This window comes from Procambarus clarkii, chromosome 5 (genome assembly GCF_040958095.1).
Source record: "Procambarus clarkii isolate CNS0578487 chromosome 5, FALCON_Pclarkii_2.0, whole genome shotgun sequence".
Classification (NCBI taxonomy): Eukaryota; Metazoa; Arthropoda; class Malacostraca; order Decapoda; family Cambaridae; genus Procambarus; species Procambarus clarkii.
Window position 1 is genome coordinate 2,661,593 of NC_091154.1, and position 22,608 is coordinate 2,684,200.

At 42.8% G+C, this 22,608-nt stretch overlaps 1 protein-coding gene across 1 annotated transcript in view; it reads right to left on the bottom strand.

Moving 5' to 3' along the window:
- Positions 1-22,608, bottom strand: part of LOC123764336 (uncharacterized) — a 33,174-nt gene that overhangs the window by 8,722 nt on the left and 1,844 nt on the right. The window contains exons 2-4 of the mRNA XM_045751963.2: positions 15,760-15,902; positions 8,206-8,269; positions 590-2,766 (exon numbers count right to left, since the gene is read on the bottom strand). Of these exons, the coding sequence (XP_045607919.2) occupies positions 590-2,766; positions 8,206-8,269; positions 15,760-15,902 (2,384 nt within the window). The remainder of the gene's footprint in view (positions 1-589; positions 2,767-8,205; positions 8,270-15,759; positions 15,903-22,608) is intronic.

A 22,608-nucleotide genomic window follows, 5' to 3' on the forward strand; every position in this document is an offset into this window, starting at 1 on the left:
TATATATATATATATATATATATATATATATTTTTATATATATATATATATATATATATATATATATATATATATATATATATATATATATGTTTATATATATATTTATATATATATATATATATATATATATATATATATATATATATATATATATATATATATATATATATATATATATAGACACAGACACACAGTACGTACATATATGTGCGAACAAGCCTGAACGGTCTCCAGGCATATATGCAACTGAAAACTCACACCCCAGAAGTGACTCGAACCTATGCCCAAGATTACCATCAGAGTGCCGGCACCATTCCTTTTCCCTCCCTGTCCCAAATCCTTATCCTTACCCCTTCCAAAAGCTATATAGTCGCAATGGCTTGGCATTTTCCCCTGAAAAGTCCCTTCTGTTCCCTTCACACAACTCGTAACAAAGTACTATAATGCATACATAAGAACGGGGATTTCTGCTTGAACATGGGTGATGGCTCCTGCAAGCAAGGTCAAAGAGCCACATATCGCTCCATACTGACACACACACAATCAAGGAAGACAGTAAAGTATCACTTAAAACATGGCAACTCACCTGGCAAGAGCTGTTCTGTTTGCCCAGCAACAAGTCCGTAGTGTTCATGGCAATGGAAGTCAAACGGTTGGTGCTGGAAACAGCTGGTGGGTCTTTTGTGTTGAAAACAAGTGGTGGGTCTTTTGTGTTAGTAGCAAGTGGTGGGTCTTTTGTGTTAGTAGCAAGTGGAGGGCCTTTTGTGTTAGCAGCAAGTGGTGGGTCTTTTGTGTTAGCAGCAAGTGGTGGGTCTTTTGTGTTAGTAGCAAGTGGAGGGCCTTTTGTGTTAGCAGCAAGTGGTGGGTCTTTTGTGTTAGGAACAAGTGGAGGGCCTTTTGTGTTAGCAGCAAGTGGTGGGTCTTTTGTGTTAGGAACAAGTGGAGGGCCTTTTGTGTTAGCAGCAAGTGGAGGGCCTTTTGTGTTAGAAACAAGTGGTGGGTCTTTTGTGTTAGTAACAAGTGGTGGGTCTTTTGTGTTAGTAGCAAGTGGAGGGCCTTTTGTGTTAGCAGCAAGTGGTGGGTCTTTTGTGTTAGGAACAAGTGGAGGGCCTTTTGTGTTAGCAGCAAGTGGAGGGCCTTTTGTGTTAGAAACAAGTGGAGGGCCTTTTGTGTTAGAAACAAGTGGAGGGCCTTTTGTCTTAGAAGCAAATGGTGGGTCTTTTGTGTTAGGATCAAGTGGAGGTCCTTTTGTGTTAGCAGCAAGTGGTGGGTCTTTTGTGTTAGGATCAAGTGGAGGGCCTTTTGTGTTAGAAACAAGTGGAGGGCCTTTTGTGTTAGAAACAAGTGGAGGGCCTTTTGTGTTAGGAACAAGTGGAGGGCCTTTTGTGTTAGCAGCAAGTGGTGGGTCTTTTGTGTTAGGAACAAGTGGAGGGCCTTTTGTGTTAGAAACAAGTGGAGGGCCTTTTGTCTTAGAAGCAAATGGTGGGTCTTTTGTGTTAGAAACAAGTGGAGGGCCTTTTGTGTTAGAAACAAGTGGAGGGCCTTTTGTCTTAGAAGCAAATGGTGGGTCTTTTGTGTTAGAAACAAGTGGAGGGCCTTTTGTGTCAAAAATGGGTGGTGGGTCTCTTCTGTTAGAAATAGGTGTTGGGCCTTTTGTGTCGGAAATGAGAGGTAGGTCTTTCATGGTAGAAATAAGTGGTAGGCCTTTTGTGTCAGAAATGGGAGTTGGGTCTTTCTTGCTAGAAATAAGTGGTGGGCCTTTTGTTTTGGAAATGAGAGGTGGGTCTTTCATGGTAGAAATAAGTGGTAGGCCTTTTGTGTTAGAAATGGGTGGTGGGTCTTGTGTACTAACAATGGTGGCTTGATCTTTTTTGTATACAAATGACGGTTGGGAATTTGCATTGACTATGTTAACAGAGTCTTTTCTGTTGGCCAAGTCTTTTCTGTTGGCAGAGTCTTTTCTGTTGGCTGAGTCTTTTCTGTTGGCAGAGTCTTTTCTGTTGGCCGAGTCTTTTCTGTTGGTTGAGTCTTTTCTGTTGGCCGAGTCTTTTCTGTTGGTTGAGTCTTTTCTGTTGGCTGAGTCTTTTCTGTTGGTTGAGTCTTTTCTGTTGGTTGAGTCTTTTCTGTTGGCCGAGTCTTTTCTGTTGGCAGAGTCTTTTCTGTTGGCAATATTGAGTGGCAGAACGTCATCACTGACAATGGAGGGTGAATCTTTTGTGCTTTCAATGAGAGCCAGTCCTTTCATGTTGGCAATGGGTTGTGATTCTAGTGTACTGACAATGGAGGAGGGATATTTTGCTCTGAAAATGGGGGGTTGGTTGTTTGTAATGGTAACAGGGAATGGAATTGCATTATTAATGGGGGCATTTGCAAGGCAAGGTTGGAGTTCTGTGTTAACAACTGGGGAAGAGCATTTTGTGTTCAAAATGAGGGGTGGGCCTTTTAAGTTGCCAATAAGGGGTAGGTTGTGTGTGTCAACATTAGGGGTCGAGTGCTTTGTGCTGGAAATGGGGATGTGATAGTGTGTGTTATCAATGGAGGTCAAATAGTTAGTCTTTTCAATGGGGAAAAGGTATTCTGCATTTTGAGTGGGAGTCTGGTATTGTGTGTTGGAAATAGGGCCGAGATCTTCCGTGCTAGCAATGGAGACGGGATATTGTGCAGTGGCAACGTGAAGCGGGAGTTCTACACCATCCTCTCCTTCAATATATGCACCGTGGTAGCCATCAACATCGTATGAACTGATTTCATCATCCAATGGTTCTGTTGAGAAATAAAAGGAGTGAAAATAACAAAATATTTAGCGCAGAACATTGCATGTCAACAGTAAGAAGCAATTATCAACTGTTTTTAAATATTGGTGAATAATACAGAATAATATCAGTGTTCCAAAAATAAATTTATATGACGTCCATTTTGAGGGCAATCTGATACTTGGCGTGTGTTACCAGAGGCAGGTACTGGCAGCTTAGTGTGTTGTTTGGCCTGCACTGACTTCTTTTGCTGCTCTATTGACAACCAGGGGAGGGCCTGACAGCTGAGTGGACAGTGCTTCGGATTCGTAGTCCTAAGGTTCCTGGTTCGATCCCCAATGGAGGCGGATCAAATGGGCAGAGTTTCTTTCACCCTATGCCCCTGTTACCTAGCAGTAAAATAGGTACCTGGGTGTTGGTCAGCTGTCATGGGCTGCTTCCTGGGGGTGGAGGCCTGGTCGAGGACCAGGCCGCGGGGACACTAAAAAGCCCCGAAATCATCTCAAGATAACCTAAAGATAAGGTATAATCCGGAGTGGAACACACATGAATCAAGTCAATTTTGTAATGGAAGGATGATGTGGATTCAAAGATAGAAAATCATGCCTGACAAAACTGACGTAGAGGAAGTGAGGCCGTATATGTCAATGTTTTCAGATAATGCAACGCTAATGATGTGAGTAAAAATTAAGGAGGACTATGGAGCGCTCCAAGAAAACCTTGACAAACTTCAAGATTAGGCATTTAAATGGCTACTGAAATTCAATCCAAACAAGTGTAAAGTAATAAAGATGAGATAAGGAAATTTATGACGAACAGCAAACTACTGTACACCATATGGAGCAGGCAAATATGAAACAGAAAATTAACATTAAAGAGTCTAAACAAGGAAGCTTTCCACTCTATATACACTGCTTTTGTGAGACAATTACTAGAGCATGCAGCACCAGCATGGAATCCACACCTCATGAAGCACAAAAGACAATTTGAGAAAGTTCAAAGGTTTGCAACTAGAACAGTACCTAACCTGAGAGGACTCAGCTGTGAGGTCAGGATAACAAAACCCAACCTTAGGGAATAAACTGTGAATATGATCACTATACTGTATACTGTCTAAACTCGCTTATCGAGCATATATGGGAAGGACCCCCCTAACCAGATAAGCCTAATCATATTCGGTTCGAACCAGGCAAGTAAAAAAACCAGCGTTGAATGTAATGAAACGCCATTTTCTGGGTGAGACCCGGAGGCTCCCCAGAGCTTACTAGGCTGATATGCTAATGTCAGACTTTGGCATCAGTCATGTGTATGGAGTTCTGTGGGTTCCATGAGTTCCAGGGACCATGAGCCAGAACCTGGCCCACTCAGAGAGGCAAGGGGAGCAATGGCCTATAGAAACCCTCGTGTGGTTGGAAGCATTCTATGTCTGACATTGACTGGGTCAGGCACCCAGAAAGGTAAGCATCCCAAAGCAAACCCCTATTCTGGTGAAATTATTGCTACCACAAGCCGAACAAGTGGAAAGAACTCCCAAAAAAGAAATGAGCAAACGATCATGACGTTACACGTTGTCGCGCTGCTGTGTTCGCAGCTCCCCTCCCAGGGATGGGGAAGGGGGAGCCCCAGACCCCTCACACCGGCTATCCACCCATCAGTTCTTAGGCTGATGCTAGAGGCAGTGGTCGTGTGCTTGGCTCCAGTTTTTTCAGCACTGTACTTGCATGTGGTGGCTGTCTTCTAGAGGTGCGAGAGCCAGGAGTTATTCTACGGTACTCGGGCTGCATGCGCCTAGGGTTATCGTCCCTAGGTGCCCTGTAAGTACTGCCCTTGGAGCTTGGGGTTACCTTCCACAAGTTCCTCGGGGTCTGCCTCTGCTAGGCCGTATTACTGCTCGGTTTTCGGCTGCCCTTTGGGTGCTTCGGGGTTCTGTCCTCTTGGTTTACCTTAGGGTAAGAGGCAGTTTGCACTGGTGGGACACAGGGTACTGCGCAACTTGTTTTCACCACTCACAGCGGCCGGCTCTGTTCCTTGGGGTACGTTGTCCTCTTGCGGGATTTTCTTTTTCATTTTCTTTTTGCCTTGTAGGGGGGGGGGGGGGGGTCTGCCTTACTTGCCCCTTTTGTGCCTGACCTGTGCACGGTTTTCTTCTGGTGGTGTCCCTGCTAGGTCCCCGTGAGTCTACACGTCCCTGGGATTCAGCTTTAGACAGTTGTTTGGTAGTTTTGGGCGCCGGTTAGCAGTACCCTGCCTGGGGTTACCTGGGCGTGATTTACCATTAAGTGCTCAGGACCCTGGGAATCCCCTGGGGAGCGCATGGGTCCAATGGATGTGTCCCATAGTTTCCCCCCCCCCTTGCTACGTGCGAGTTCGAGGGTTGCTCGGTCCCCTTGACTCAGGGTGACCCTCATGGTTTTTACCTCTATCACGCTGCCTGCTGGGTCGGTGACACCTTTGACCCTGAGTCCTGTAAATTCTGTTGCTTGCTGATGACTCAATTTACCCAATCTCAAGATGATATTCTACGGTTACAGGCAGCTTAGGCATTGCATGCTCGTTTTAGGTCATCGCAACGTGCTAGGTTAGTTGCTCACCCGAATACCCCGAGGCTGCCCCGTTTTGCTTGTTGGGACCCGGACTTGGGGGTGGGGGTCCCTTTGACCTTGGTTCAGTCCGCTCCCCCTCGTCCTTCCCCTTCTGTGGTGTGTCCTGGTCGACCCCCCCCCCCTTTCTCTGCTTCCGGCGGGGCCGGGTTCCAGAGTCGCATTGGCTGGAGGACTTTCCTATTTTTGCTTTGGAGGCTTGGCATTCTTTCTGTCGTTCCCGCATGCTTGAGTGGCACGAGGTCTCGACGGTGGTCCAGGTTTTCCTGGGGGGCGACCTTTGAGCACCTCAATGAGTGCTTGTTTGCTCCTTGTGAAGGGCTTGGAGTTCTTCGGTGGTCAGTTCTTCGCTGTGTTCCTCCACCGACTCCTTCACATCAACACCATCCAACTCCAAGCCCGGTCACTACTTCGGGTAACTCGTCTGCTGAGTTCTCGGGGTTTAGCTCTCCTGGCGGTTCTTGTCCGGGGGGTGTTCAATGTCCTGGTGGACGGCCTGTCCCGGTTTGTTCCTCTGTCCACAGAATGGACGGTCGATGCTGACTCATTTAGTTGGCTCTGCCAGACATTCAGGTGCCTGGAGGTGGACCTCTTCGTGTCTCTAAGCAATCTCCAAGCAGTCACCCCAAAGAGTCAAGGACCGCATTGAACCCCCCCCCCCTCCTCAGTTCAGTCAATGAACCACCGGGGATTAGTTCGAATGGAATCGGATTGTCGATCCGCGGGCAACTTGAACTCTCCGAAGCACAAACCACATTGCCACGAACTCCGCACCATGCTTTGGGCCCGATGGAAGGACGGACCCCACCGCCCCTGGCCGGCCTGGTGAGCACTGGTCACAAAACACCAGCCGAGAGACAATGCATCTGTGAACACATCGAGCGAGGGCTCGGGTAGGCGCCAAGGCACTGAACCCCAAAAAACCCGAAGAGGAAACCGGCGACGCAGCAGCCAACATGAGGCCCCCGGGGGTCGAACCCAGTGATCGCAAGAAAGGCAGAAGGACAGTCCCCGAAGGAACCAGAACAGCCGATGAAGCTAAACTCGACCCAGTGGGTAGATCATCATTGCAAAGTTCAGGCTCCTGCACAGACACTCGAGCAACCACAGAGCGACCCGGGTGCCTCCCAGAAACAAGCACATGCAGGACCACAGCTGAAGGAGAGACTCTGGAGGAAGAGACAAGGAAGCCATCCGAGTCCCACACAAGACCCAGCCAGGTCCGAACCTGGTGGTAACAAGACGGGACTTTCGCCAGTTCAACAGGAACCCAAACCTGGCTAGCTGGGAAAGCACCACACTCCTGGCGAGCAGACACGTGGACCGACTGGGAGCCCAAACCAGCCAGTCGTCGAGGTAAGCCAACACTCGAACCTAACAGAAACAGAGGGGCCACCACGACCCGGGTAAGGCATGTGAACACGCGAGTTGCTAGGTTCAACCCGAACGGGAGACAACGAAAGCGGTAACTCTGATGCCCCACAACAAAACCAAGTCGGTTCCTGAACCATGGATGAATCGGGACATGCCAATATGCGTCCATGAGGTCCAGGGACACCATCCAAGCGCCCAGCTTCAACAGAAGCCAGACCTGGGACAGAGTGGTCATCCGAAAGGAGAGGCATCAAAAAACCCAGGGGTACAGACGGGACAAGTCCAGAATGAACCGCAGGTCCACACAGAGTCATTTCGGAACTGGAAACAGGCAGGAAACCCACCTGAGGGATGTTGTCATTTCGACCATACCCATGCGCACCCACTCCAATCCGACCTGACAGTGCAAGAGTGAAGGCCTGCCCTGCCAGCCCCAAACCCCCAAAGGAGGAGGAGCCACCCAACGTCACCGAAAACAGTGAAACACGACACGAAAAACACACAAATCGTGAGACCAGGCAAGAGCAGACCGAGCAAGCACCCTCCCCCATCAACATGTTATGTCAATGTGGGGAGGGGGGACCGAAGGCAGCACTGGCTCCAAAATTGGCACCTGTAGCCCACCCTGACAAGGAAGCGAGCACCACCTGTCGACACGTGAGACGCACAGCGAAAAAATGCGATGGCACATCCCGCAGGATTGGCACAAACAGCTCCAAAGCGCAGATGACGCACGAGCAGCCGAGACCAAGGCGCCAGACCCAGGAACGGCCCCAAGCGCCTCTACATCCTCCGCAAGCCAATCCAAAGAAAGCTTAAGGAGGGAAAAGAAACGCAGGATCGAAGCCAACGAGCCCCCGCTCACACAAGTCCTCAGCCACAAGAGCAGCCGACAGGATAGGAACCTGCACGTCAAGCCGAACCGCGCCAACATCTCACAGAAGGGCCAGAGCGAAAAGACACTCAGTAAGGTGCTTAAAGTCACCCCCAGGTAAACCTGGACCACAGTCAACACCTCGTGCCACTCAAACGTGTGGGTACGACAGAAGGCTTTCCAAGCATCCAGTGAGAACATCGGGCAGTCCACAAGCCAAGATTCACCCGGCTTTTTAAATTTTAGTTTTATGTTTCACAAGGTATGGATTCCAAGCAGGTGCTGCATATGCCAGTACTGGTCCAACAAAAGCTGTGTAGATTGCTTTGAAGCATTCTGGTTTAGGCTTCTAAATGACGTTCTAATGTTTGCCAGCGTCTTGTATGCTTCCGATATCACCCTGCCTACGTGTGTGCCTCTGGTGCTAGTAATGGAATTATGTCCACTCTCATATTGAGGGTGTGAATGGTGCTTTATCTAAACAGTCCATCAGCAGAATGAGTCTTGACTTTAGCCAGTCACCTAAATTCCCCACTGTTTTAACTTGGTTTATCTTACATCTATACAGTACGATAATTAACAAGTAAAAAAAGAAACTTACCATCTTTCACTTCAATCATGTCATCATCTATGCAGCTTTCTAAGCAATGGCAAATATCAACTCCCTGAAACAGAAATAATTAATAATAAAAACAATCATAATAATAACAATAATAATAATAATAATCATAATAATAACAATAATAATAATAATAATAATAACAACACAGAGAAATCACATTAATGTGATATATCAAAGAACAAATCCACAGGAGCCTTGATGAGGGTTTGAACCTATGCACTGAGTGTTCCCAGACGTGCTCTAGTCACTCGAATGAAATGTTCTTTACCCAGATCGTGTCGTAGTACAACCGACTAGAGCGTGTCTGGGAACTCTCATCAAGGCTCCTGTGGATTTGTTCAATAATTCTAACTCGAACACTCGACTGCACTTGTCGGCTCCGCCGTCCCTCCACTTTTATCTGCTGTCCCTGAGCTCTCTGCAACCCTCAAATGATGTAGCTTTCCCATCCTCAAACCCTCATTTCGACCTCACTAGTGTTGTTCCCTGGAGAAAGCTGCACCCGACGTTCTCTGCTGCCACATCAACGAGTCTTCACTATTGTGCCTGCCTACATTTATCCTGCTACAATGAATAACAGATCCAAGTCCGGTAAGCCAACTAAGGCAGATAGCACACCGATCAGGAATAAATCAACTAGCCAGGCTAGCAACAAGGTTAGTCCAGCTGTCCTTCCCTCGGGGGCCGCTGGGGGAGGGGGGGTACCGACCCTCCCCTTGTCAACAATAACAAACCATCCCAGCTGGCTGGTGCAGTGAGATCATCACGGATCATGCAACAATTATGCAGCCATATGGATCAACTTAAACGAGCTGCTGCCCCTTGTTTCGATTCCAAGCGCTTTCCTGATAACCCTTGGCTCAAGTTATTAACCCAAATACATGTAGATGCAATCAGACTTAATAATTAACATGAGAAGTTAAGCTTCAGCAATGCTCAAGATTTATCAAGATCTGTCTGCCAGAGTAGACCTCCTCCAACAAGAATTAAACTCTCTCAAGACCACAGTTACTGACTTTAAACCAGCAGAAACCACTAGAAAACAGGAAGCCATGCTACAACAGTTTGAAAACCATCGTAACACCCTTCAACAGCAACACACTATTACCCAAGACGAATCAGACCAACATAAACTCCTTGAGTCTGTCGGTATCTCTTCATGTGATTTTCCCCAAGAATCTGAAGGAGAAGACTGTGCTGCTATCGTGATCCATGAATTGCAGAATAAGATTATATATTCAATCAAAACTAGTGACATCAAATCAGCTTATAGAGTGGGTATCAAATCACCTGGTATAAATAACAGGAGAATTCGAGTTACACTAGATAGCTGCTCCCACAAGTCAGACCTTATCAAATCTGCAGTCGCTAGTAAATCCACTGTTTATGTGAATTAATGTCTGACCAGGTTCACACAAAATCTCTTATTTAAACTGCGTGGTTTCTGCAAAAATTCCCCTGTAATTAAAAAATTTTTTGTGCGAGATGGTAAAATTATAGCTAGGAGGACTGACACTGGAAAAACCTATTTAATAACCACTGAAGCTCACCTCAATTCTTTCCTGAGTGACTGGGATATATAAGCAGAATTAAAATTATAATCTCATTTAACTACCATTGTGTACTTTAGTTCTGCCTTTCCTTTCAAAAGGTTTTAACTTTATTAAAAAAAAAATTGCCATCTTTATTATTGCCTTTTTTTCTTTTTTACTCCCATGTTCCATAGTACACTGGCTTTGCCCTGTTTCCTCTAGTATAAACTTTATCATCTGGTGTACCTGAGTATATCTCTATTTAAACTACCTCATTTTGTTTTAGTGTAACTTTAGTATTCAACTCTAGTGTACTTATAATATTATAGTAAGTAAGCTATTCGTTTTATAGATTTCATAATTGCTTTTTTACTTTTATTGGTCATCTATTGTTATTAATTATTCTAGCTAATTTTTACATTCATAAGTTCCCATTAAGTTTTTATTACTTAAATTACCATTAAGTTTATATTACTTTAGAACTTTTATTCTACTTTTTCTTTGTAACCCAGGTTGCCTAGCCTCACCACCCTTGCTCCATTGTGCTCTTGGCTTTGCCTGTGCAATTTTGATCATTAATGCAAATAATTACCTTCAGTGTACCTGAAAGTACTGTACCTTTAACCCTTAAATTGCACATCGCATCATATGATGCTTTGACCGACTTGCAGTAAATTGCGCATCGCATCATATGATGCTTTAGAGTACTACGCAAGATTTAAACGTCCCGCGGATACACGGGGTTCACCACACCTTCATCAGGGCTCTTGTAAACAGACGCCATTTTTTTAAAAAATCATGGGTCAAATTCCCGGGTGTTAGGGGCCTCAGTATTGAGTGAGCTACCAAGCCTGACACACGCAGCATGAGCTCACAGCACTGCTGTTCAGCTTGTGACCACAGAATCACCTAAAAATGCCATAATATACTTGTTTATGCTATTATGTAGATATGATATTATTACAGAAGACCCCTGACTGTGATAAAACTGACCAGGGTTCTGATAATAGCAAGATTGTGGTGATATTTAGCGCTGTGCTCCATGTTGGGAGGAGTAATGCTGTGGGAGGGAGGGTTGTGGCGTCGTCTTCTGACTGTGTGTGGCCACCTTTTATTGACTGCACTCACCATACCAGCTTAGTGATTCGCTATGGTGAACACAAATATAGATACTTATATATAACGTGTGTATAGAGGGGTATAAACAGCAAGAGGAATAGGTTGGGAGCCGCCATTTTGGTGAGGGCGGTGGCGTCGTCTGCACGACTTATCATGTTGTTTACTGGTGACCACGATGGTCTTTGGGTACCATACCAGTTTACTTGTACAAGTATGGTGAATAAAACAGGTAAATATTTATATATAATGTGTGTGTATTGCGTAATAACACCACAAACAGTATTGTCGGAGGAGAAATATTAGTGCGTCTGGCCTTGAGGGCGGCAGCCACCAACTGACTGTGTGAGGTCCTACGTCTTTATGCCTTACCTTACCTTGAGGTTACCTTGAGGTGCTTCCAGGGCTTAGCGTCCCCGCGGCCCGGTCGTCGACCAGGCCTCCTGGTTGCCGGACTGATCAACCAGGCTGTTGGACGCGGCTGCTCGCAGCCTGACGTATGAGTCACAGCCTGGTTGATCAGGTATCCTATCAGGGCTGCCACTGCCACTCAGCATACCAACTTAGTGGTTCGTTATGGTGAACACGAATGTAGATACTTATATATAGCGTCTGTATATAGTGAATAAAAGCAAAAACAGTATTGTGGGAGGAGAATGTGGGCGAGTCAGGTGACTTGAGGGAGGGAGGAAGTAGCAGCCAGTGGCGGGCTGCCACTGGCACTGCCACTCAGCATGCCAACTTAGTGGTTCGTTATGGTGAACACGAATGTAGATACTTATATATTGTCTGTATATAGTGAATAAAAACAAAAACAGTATGGTGGGAGGAGAATGTTGGCGAGTGAGGTGTTGAGGGAGGGAGTGTGTGGCTGGCTGGAATGTGGCGGTCACTCCTCGTTACTTTTTGACACATAATAGCAACTTAGTGGTTTGTTATGATGAACAAAACATGCAGATACTTATATATAACCTATGTATATTGTGTAATAACCGACAAAGTATTTGTTTACTGTTTGATGAACATAATTGAATCAACAATATGCACACCATATTTTTGAGTACAGCGATGATTCACTCATTTTATTATATAAATATATCACACTACACACTATTGAATAATATTACAGCAAAAAACTACGAAAAATCAATTAGAGACATTGAAATAATTAGGTAATTATCTCTTTGAGGCAACTCCGGCCTGACAGCTGGCGAGCAACAGACCGCCTGGGACGCACGCTGAGTCAGCACCTGCTTTTTGCCAGACTTCCCCGCCCTATAGTGGGCAATATATGCCACTTACGATTTTTTTATTATTTTTCCCATGATCAGTGAACACAAATTAACAGGTTAGGAAAGAAAAAGATTTTTTTTTTTTATTTGTATGCGCCTGTGGATATCAAATGGTATAAAGCCATGCGCCATTTAAGCGTTAAGCAGCCTACCTCATTTTTGTGTATAGTTTTATATATTCTTTTTTTTCATAGCTAGTTCTTTTATCATTGCCTTTTTTGGCTTTTCTGTAAAACAGCCCTCTTATGCAAACTATTATAGACCCAGACCTTAACCTCTTATCTAATACCTATGACAATCATCACTTTAACCCTTAAACTGCGCAACGCGCCTGCAGGCTCACGTCTGGTTTGCGCAACGCGCCTCCGGGTATTTGTATTTTTCACGTTCCATTCAAAACTCCCGCGGCTACATGGGGTTCACATCAGCTTCCTCAGGGCTCTTGTAAACAGACGCCATCTTTAAAAAAATGGTGGTCCACATTCCTGGGTGTGGGAGCCTCAGTAGTGAGTGAGCAACCAAGGCTGGCGCTCGCAGTATGAGTGCACAGCACTGCTGTTCAGCGTGTGACCACAGCATCGCCTAATAATGTCAAAATATATATATAACTTGTATTATTTAGCCATGATAGTATTATAGAAGAGCCTAAGTGTGATAATGACTGGGTACAATGTTCAAATATCAGTGATTCAATGCTGTTCACGATGTTCACAGCACTAGCCACAGCACCACAGCATTATTTCGTCCATCTAGGAATCTTCAAATGATTTCTTAGGTTCCTTTTCAAAATAAACGTGTGGTCAATTATTCATTTATAGGAATTAGTGACCAGGATTGTGATAATAGCAGGATTGTGGTTATAATTAGCGTTGTGCGTAGTATTGTGGAAGGAGGAATTTTGGTGAGGGAGGGAGGGCGAGAATTGAGGTAGCCTCATTGTGTGTGTGGCTGCCACTCTTGTTTTGCTCACCATACTAGCTTAGTGGTTCGCTATGGGCAACACATATGTACATGGGTATATATAGTGTAAGAACAGCAACAGGAGAATGTTGAGAGGAGCTATTTTGGTGAGGGAGGTGACGTAATCGTAGCGTCGTCTGCTGTCGGCTGTGTGATTTTTCATGCAGTGTATGGTGGCCACTACTGTTTGGACACAATACCGGCTTACTTGCATAGTTCTGGTAAATAAAACATGTAGATAGGTATATAGACCATGTGTAATAAGAACTATAACAGTATGGTGGGAGGAGCAATGTTGGCGAGTAAGATGTTGGAGTGAGGGAGACTGGCTGGGTGTGGCTGCTGTCACTCGAGGTGTTCTGAGTGTGTTGATGGTGAATGTATATAGTGTGTGACAGTGTATAGTGTGTAAATAGATTGTATATATACATAAATTAGCATGATAAATAGTAAATATGTGCTGCATATGTGTACACAAGTGTCATGCACGTAACACAGTGTCTACGGACAGTACGGATGTTGTACTGCAATAATATAGTGTACGTGTTCACTATACATAGGATTAGCACGTAAAAACAAATAAAATGTATTTGGGACTGTGTGAAAAAAATGAACAAAAATATATTCGCGGCAACTCGCGCGCCCCGCCCCAGGCGCCCTACTGGCCCCAGGAGCGTACGTCACGGGCGAACAGGGAATGATGACGTCCGCCCCAACTTACGGACCCCATAGCAGCCAAAGTAAGTACAATTTCAATTTTTTTTCTACATACCCATACTGAGGGAAGGGTTTCTGACACTTTAAAAAGAAAAAAGAATTTTTTTCCAGAGAATTTATTTCCTGCACACTGCGGGGGTGTCATATTTAGAGGCAACGCAGTTAAGGGGTTAATAATCAAAATTGCAGGTATTATACAGCACATGATGTAAACAATGTTTTTGCATGTAATCATAATGTTTCTTTAAAACACTTTCGCCCGGGCATGACGCAGCATTGCGTCATCCGTTTACTGGCGGTAATACTGGGGATGACGCAGCATTGCGTCATCCACTTTAAATAATCGCCAAAAATCAGGTTTTTATCCGATTTTTTGGGGACTGGTTTTAAAATGCGCGCCGATGTCTTCCCATTTTCTTTGTTGAGCCTCGTGGCCCTCAGGCGGCTTGGCACACGCCGTGGGCCCATTGTTTTCGCTCCACTGTTGTGACCAATGTTGCCTCCCCTCGCATCTCAAACGTGTGAACATTTCGGCTATTTTCCGAGGCTATATTTCTTACTGCGGCTTTAGAAACTATCTACACTTATTCCACGATGGATAGTGATCATGAACAAGGCTTACCATAAAGGTAAGATAAACATATGTACTGTATTGTAGTTAGAGAAAAAAATTGTATTCAGTATAAAATGTATTTGTAAGTTAATATTTTGGAGGGTGGGGAACGGATTAATTCAATTCCCTTTATTGCTTTTGGGAAAAATCGCTTCGACTTACGACATTTCGACTTACGATTTGTCTCTGGGAGTGGATTACCATCGTAAATCAAGGCCTCAATGTATAGTCGTAATGGCTTGACGCTTTCCCCTGATAATTCCCTCCCACTTTCTAGAGAAGCCCCAGTAGCTCTCTGAAGCTATCTTCCTGAGATTGCCACATGCTAAAATGTCACATCTGTCGTGGAGGTTCTGTTCGGCCCGCCAAGGACCAGAGCCAGAACCTGGCACCCTCACGAAGGCAAAGGGAGTGGGTGAGAAACTGCCGCCTTACCAGAAAACCCTCCAGAAAGTTAACACAGCTTTAAAAGACACCTAGAGGGCTCACAGAATTTTTTTTTAATTACCAGGGAAAAGTGCCAAGCCATTATGACTTTATAGCACTTGAAAGGGGGTTGGGATAAGGATTTGGGATGGGACAGGGGAAAGGAATGGTGCCGAACCACTTGGACAGTCGGGGATTGAACGCAGACCTACATGAAGCGAGACCGTCGCTCTACTGTCCATCCCAAGTGGTTGGACAAGGACTCACAGAAAACAAAGCCTTGAAACTGCCAAACAACTCTGCAAACGATTTACACAGAACAAAGATTCATCAAACGAGCTCGAAACTTGTTAGTACTAATTACTGTTAGTGAACAAAGCATCTTGTTAGTTACCAAACAAACTTGTTAGTTAGTAAAGCCTCCACTGAGACAGAACCAGTGACATGCAGTTAGCAGTGAAGCTACCAGTAGCATGCAGGTTAACTTGTTCCAACTGTTTACCGCTCTGTTTGCAAACGTGAACTTTCTAATGTTTTTTGTCAGCTGTGTTTTCTTACTTTGTCCCTTGGACTCTCAATCAATCTGTCTCAAGCACATGAGAACTGGCTTGCAATTATACTGTATTAGCCCCTGGTCAAGGGGCTTCCAATTATACTGTATTACGATAAACATCAATAACAAAATTGAATAATATAGCATTTTAGAAGCCTTAAAAAAAAAAAAAAAAAAAAAGGTTGGGTCAACTAACATTTTCTTAGCTAAATATACCAATGAAATTTTGGACCATAATGTTATAAAGGAAAAAAATTTATCTATTTTTGGCAGCAATTCCCTGGCTGCTAACAGTTGGCAACTCAATACTCAAAGACCACTTACCACAGACTGACAGACTTTCATTCTTTTCTGGAAATTCTCGGGCTCGTTCATCTTCCGCTTCAAGAGCATGCAACTTCTATTTGGTGATTCATAGTCAGCCATTGTTACAGACTTCTTTTTGTCCCAGTTAGAGTATTCCACACCTATAAAAATATATTAACATAAAAAGAACAAATACCTTGCAATTACTGTATTTAATAAAATTATTATCAATCCAGTCTCATGCATGCAAATAGACTACAAATACCAAATACTGTATACTGTATATACAGCTAAATTTAATAAATAAAATAAAACTAACAATACTAATAATTAATTTAAGCAAAGTACATACATACATAATATATTATTACATACATATATTTATTACATACATACATTTAATTACATAAGATACAAGAACCATGGAGGATTCCTAGGATAGACAAGTACAATGGCTAATGCCACTAACACACAGTGGCAATAATAATAATAATAATAATAATAAAAAATTTATTCATTACCTATGTGCTTTAATATACCTACAAATTTGCAGGCGATGAGTCACAATAACGTGGCTGAAGTATATTGACCAGACCACACACTAGAAGGTGAAGGGACAACGACGTTTCGGTCCGTCCTGGACCATTCTCATGTCGATTGTGATGAGAGAGCTGATGCAGGGCAACAAATAGGCAAGAGAGAGGTGAGGAGCAAGGCAAAAGATGCGAACGGAAAGGTGTAGTAGAGGGGATAGTAGTAGGAATAAGAACTGCAGAGGGCCCATTGGCCCTTACGAGGCAGCTCCTATTATAACCACCGAATGAGAAGGGGTTAGTAATAAGAATAAGAGGAGGATAGCAAGGGAATGTAAGAGAAAACAATGAACAGAAAAATGAGAGAAGCGAGAAAGAAAAGATAAGAGAAAGAAAGATAAATGGAAGGGTAAGTTTATGTTAGGTCACATTTGTTAGAAAGATTAGAGCATTTGAGTATATACTGTGAAAGGGAAGAGTCAACAGCAACAAAGCCAGGACTCAGGTTCATGTTGGGTATGTTCTAATACGGCTCTAATACAGAACGTACCCAACATGAACTTGAATCCTGGCTTTGTTGCTGTTGACTCTTCCCTCTCACAGTATACTGTATACTCAAATGCTCTAATCTTTCTAACAAACATGACCTAACATAAGCTTACCCTTCCATTTATCTTTCTTTCTCTTTCCTTTTCCTTCTTCTCTCTTTTTTCTGTTGATTATTTTATCTTACATTCCCTTGCTATCCTCCTCTTATTCTTATTACTATCCCCTCCTCATTTGGTGGTTATAATAGGAGCTGCCTCGTATGGGCCAATGGGCCCTCTGCAGTTCTTATTCCTACTACTATCCCCTCTACTACACCTTACCATTCGTACCTTTTACCTTGCTCCTCACCTCTCTCTCTTGCCTATTTATTGCCCTGCATCAACTCTCTCACTTGCGAATTGTCCAGGACGGACCGAAACGTCGTCGTCCCTTCACCTTCTAGTGTGTGGTCTGGTCAATACCTACAAATTTCTCTCATCTTTTTTTTTCTTGCTATGTACCTGTTATCATTTTTATAAATTTTGCTAGTATTTACCTACTTAAAATTTTCTTAGATTAAGGACCTGCCCTAAACGCTGCACGTACTAGTGGCTTTACAAAAATATAATTACTATGCTATGTATCCTCTCAATCCCAATGTACCTTCTTGTATATTATATATATATATATTATTATATATATATATATATATATATATTATTAAATATGACCGAAAAAATAAGATTAATAATTCTAACACGAATTTTCTCAATCTTTCGTACATTACGCTTCACTGTTGGAGGTAAATCAAAAATCACTTCTCCAAAATTCATTTTTTTTTCTAGTCTGACGCGACACGGGCGCGTTTCGTAAAACTTATTACATTTTCAAAGACTTCACAAATACACAACTGATTAGAACGTATCTCTGATTTTATATCTACATTTGAGTGAGGTGGGAAGGGTGATGTGGCATTAACACAAGACAGAACAGGAGGGGATATTAATAGGGTATTAAAAGTATCAACACAAGACAGAACAGAAACAATGGGTATTGAATAGAAGTGTTTGTAGAAAGCCTATTGGTCCATATTTCTTGATGCTTCTATATTGGAGCGGAGTCTTGAGGTGGGTAGAATATAGTTGTGCAATAATTGGCTGTTGATTGCTGGTGTTGATTTCTTGATGTGTAGTGCCTCGCAAACGTCAAGCCGCCTGCTATCGCTGTATCTATCGATGATTTCTGTGTTGTTTACTAGGATTTCTCTGGCGATGGTTTGGTTATGGGAAGAGATTATATGTTCCTTAATGGAGCCCTGTTGCTTATGCATCGTTAAACGCCTAGAAAGAGATGTTGTTGTCTTGCCTATATACTGGGTTTTTTGGAGCTAACAGTCCCCAAGTGGGCATTTGAAGGCATAGACGACATTAGTCTCTTTTAAAGCGTTCTGTTTTGTGTCTGGAGAGTTTCTCATGAGTAGGCTGGCCGTTTTTCTGGTTTTATAGTAAATCGTCAGTTGTATCCTCTGATTTTTGTCTGTAGGGATAACGTTTCTATTAACAATATCTTTCAGGACCCTTTCCTCCGTTTTATGAGCTGTGGAAAAGAAGTTCCTGTAAAATAGTCTAATAGGGGGCATAGGTGTTGTGTTAGTTGTCTCTTCAGAGGTTGCATGGCTTTTCACTTTCCTTCTTATGATGTCTTCGATGAAACCATTGGAGAAGCCGTTATTGACTAGGACCTGCCTTACCCTACAGAGTTCTTCGTCGACTTGCTTCCATTCTGAGCTGTGGCTGAGAGCACGGTCGACGTATGCGTTAACAACACTCCTCTTGTACCTGTCAGGGCAGTCGCTGTTGGCATTTAGGCACATTCCTATGTTTGTTTCCTTAGTGTAGACTGCAGTGTGGAAACCTCCGCCCTTTTCCATGACTGTTACATCTAGAAAAGGCAGCTTCCCATCCTTTTCCGTCTCGTAAGTGAAACGCAGCACGGAACTCTGCTCAAATGCCTCCTTCAGCTTCTGCAGATGTCTGACATCAGGTACCTGTGTAAAAATGTCGTCAACATACCTGCAGTATATGGCCGGTTTCAAGTTCATGTCGACTAAGACTTTTTGCTCGATGGTACCCATGTAGAAGTTTGCAAACAGGACACCTAGGGGAGAACCCATGGCGACCCCATCTACTTGCTTATACATGTGCCCATCCGGGCTCAAGAAGGGTGCCTCTTTAGTACAAGCTTGGAGTAGTTTCCTCAGAATACTTTCTGGCATGTCAAGAGGAGTACAGGCTGGATCACGATACACTCTGTCGGCTATCATTCCGATTGTCTCGTCCACAGGTACGTTGGTAAACAGCGATTCTACGTCTACCAGTACAGTATATATATATATATATATATGTATATATATATATATATATATATATATATATATATATATATATATATATATATATATATATATATATATATATACTGGTGGCTTATTTGTAGATAATGAGGTTGCATATAAAATAAAGCCATTAATCCTTTAACTGCGCTACACATCATATGATGTGTTCAGTGACTTGCAGTAACTTGCACTCCACATCATATGATGTATTGGAGTACTATGCAAGATTTAAACGGCCCGCGGATACACGGGGTTCACCACACCTTTATCAGGGCTCTTGTAAACAGATGCCATTAAAAAAAAAAATCGTGGGCCAAATTCCCGTGTGTTAGGGGCCTCAGTATTGAGTGAGCTACCAAGCCTGACGCACTCAGCATGAGCTCACAGCACTGCTGTTCAGCTTGTGACCACAGCATCGCCAAAAAATGTCATAATATACATGTTCATGCTATTATTTAGCGATGATATTACTGTATTACAGAAGATCCCTGACTGTGATAAAAATGACCAGGATTCTGATAATAGCAGGATTGTTGTGATAATTGGCGCTGTACTGGGAGGAGTAACATTGTCTGCTGACTGTGTGTGACCACCTTTTACTGTCTGGACTCACTATATCAGCTTAGTTGTTCGCTATGGTGAACAAAACATGCAGATACTTATATATAACGTCTGTATATAAAAGCAAAAACAGTATGGTGGGAGAAGAATGGTGGCGAGTCAGGTGAGGTGAGGGAGGGAGGGAGTGGCAGCCAGTGGAGGGCTGCCACTGCCACTCAGCATGCCAACTTAGTGGTTCATTATGGTGAACACGAATGAAGATACTTATATATAACGTCTGTATATAGTGAATAGAAGCAAAAACAGTATGGAGGGAGGAGAATGTGGGCGAGTGAGGTGTTGAGGGAGTGAGTGGCAGCGAGTGGCTGGCTGGTGTGTGGCGGTCACTCCTCGTTGCTTTTTGACTCATAATAGCAACTTAATGGTTCGTTATGGTGAACAAAACATGCAGATACTTATATATAAACTGTGTGTATATAGTGTAATAACAGACAAAGTATTTGTTCACTGCTTGATGAACATAATAATTGAATCAACGATATGCACACCATATTTTTTGAGTACAGCGATGATTCACTCATTTTATTATATATATATATATATATATATATATATATATATATATATATATATGTCGTACTTAGTAGCCAGAACGCACTTCTCAGCCTACTATGCAAGGCCCGATTTGCCTAATAAGCCAAGTTTTCATGAATTAATGTTTTTTCGACTACCTAACCTACCTAACCTAACCTAACCTACCTTTTTTGGCCACATAACCTAACCTAACCTATAAAGATAGGTTAGGTTAGGTTAGGTAGGGTTGGTTAGGTTCGGTCATATACTGTATCTACGTTAATTTTTACTCCAATAAAAAAAATTGACCTCATACATAATGAAATGGGTAGCTTTATCAGTTCATAAGAAAAAAATTAGAGAAAATATATTAATTCAGGAAAACTTGGCTTATTAGGCAAATCGGGTCTTGCATAGTAGGCTGAGAAGTGCGTTCTGGCTACTAGGTACGACATATATATATATATATATATATATATATATATATATATATATATATATATATATATATATATATATATGTATAATATATATATATAATATATTTTCTCTAATTTTTTTCTTATGAACTGATAAAGCTACCCATTTCATTATGTATGAGGTCAATTTTTTTTATTGGAGTAAAAATTAACGTAGATATATGACCGAACCTAACCAACCCTACCTAACCTATCTTTATAGGTTAGGTTATGTAGCCGAAAAAGGTAGGTTAGGTAGGTTAGGTAGTCGAAAAAACATTAATTCATGAAAACTTGGCTTATTAGGCAAATCGGGCCTTGCATAGTAGGCTGAGAAGTGCATTCTGGCTACTAAGTACGACATATATATATATATATATATATATATATATATATATATATATATATATATATATATATATATATATATATATATATATATATCACACTACACACTATTGAATAATATTACAGCATAAAAAAAAAATATGAAAAATCAATCAGAGACATTGAAATAATTAGGTAATTATCTCTTTGTGGCCACTCCTGCCTGACAGCTGGCGAGCAACACACCGCCTGGGACACACGCTGAGTCAGCGCCTGTTTTTTGCCAGACTTCCCCACCCTACAGCGGGCAATATATACCACTTACGATTTTTTTATTATTTTTCCCCATAATCAGAGAACACAAATTAACAGGTTTAGAAGAAAAAATATATATATATTTTTTTGGTATGCGTCTGTGGGTGACAAATGCTAAATAGCCTGGAGCCACACAAGGGTTAATACCCAAAGTGTGAAATAATCTATAAAAGTAATAATATTAGAACTAGAAGGGTAGTGGAAGGGGTTCTAATAAATACTTTGAATACTTTGCTGGCAACAAAAGCTTTACTTCAGAGGATAGCTTTACTAGGAAAATGATTCTGGGTGAATTAAAATTACTGGATAGAATTTAGAAGAACTTTTAATAGAATTAAAACTACTAGAATCAATAAAACATCTAATCAAATGGGGACCGACTAGAGCCTAAATCTGTATTCTATCGAGCGCAGGCAGGAGAGATACATAATAATTTACACGTGGAAAATAGTAGAGGGACTGGTCCCAAACCTGCGAACAGAAAAACAATCATATAAATAAATAAATAAATAAATGTTTAATCAGGTAAAGTACATACATACAAGAGGTTTTACAAAAATTTATAGATAGAGCTAGTACATACAATGCCTAAAGCCACTATTACGCAAAGCGTTTCGGGCAAATGAGACCAGAAGGCATGGCTTGATGTGCAAAATACCCCTGTTGAAGAGCAGAGGTGCAATAGGTACTCTGAGAGAGAACTCTATCAACATCAGAGGCCCAAGACTGTTCAACATGCTTCCACTACACATAAGGGGCATAACTGGCCGATCCCTCACAGTGTTCAAGAGAGAACTCGATAAGCACCTCCAAAGGATACCTGATCAACCAGGCTGTGATTAATACGTCAGGCTGCGAGCAGCAGCGTCCTACAGCCTGGTTGACCAGTCCAACAACGAGGAGGCTTGGTTGACGACTGGGACGCGGGGACGCTAAGCCCAGAAAACACCTCAAGGTAACCAAAGGGACAGAAATGGCTAGGCGCATTTTCAATCATTTAATGCCCCTGTCCAGCTCTAGCCATCTTTATCATCTAGCAGTAAATAGGTACCCAGGAGTTAACTTGCTGTGGGGCAGCATCCTGGAGAGGGTCAGTAATTTGACTGGGGGAGGGGGAGGCCTCGATATAAGCCTAATATGTACTGTATTTATAAACTGGCTCTGCCTGTCCCCCCAC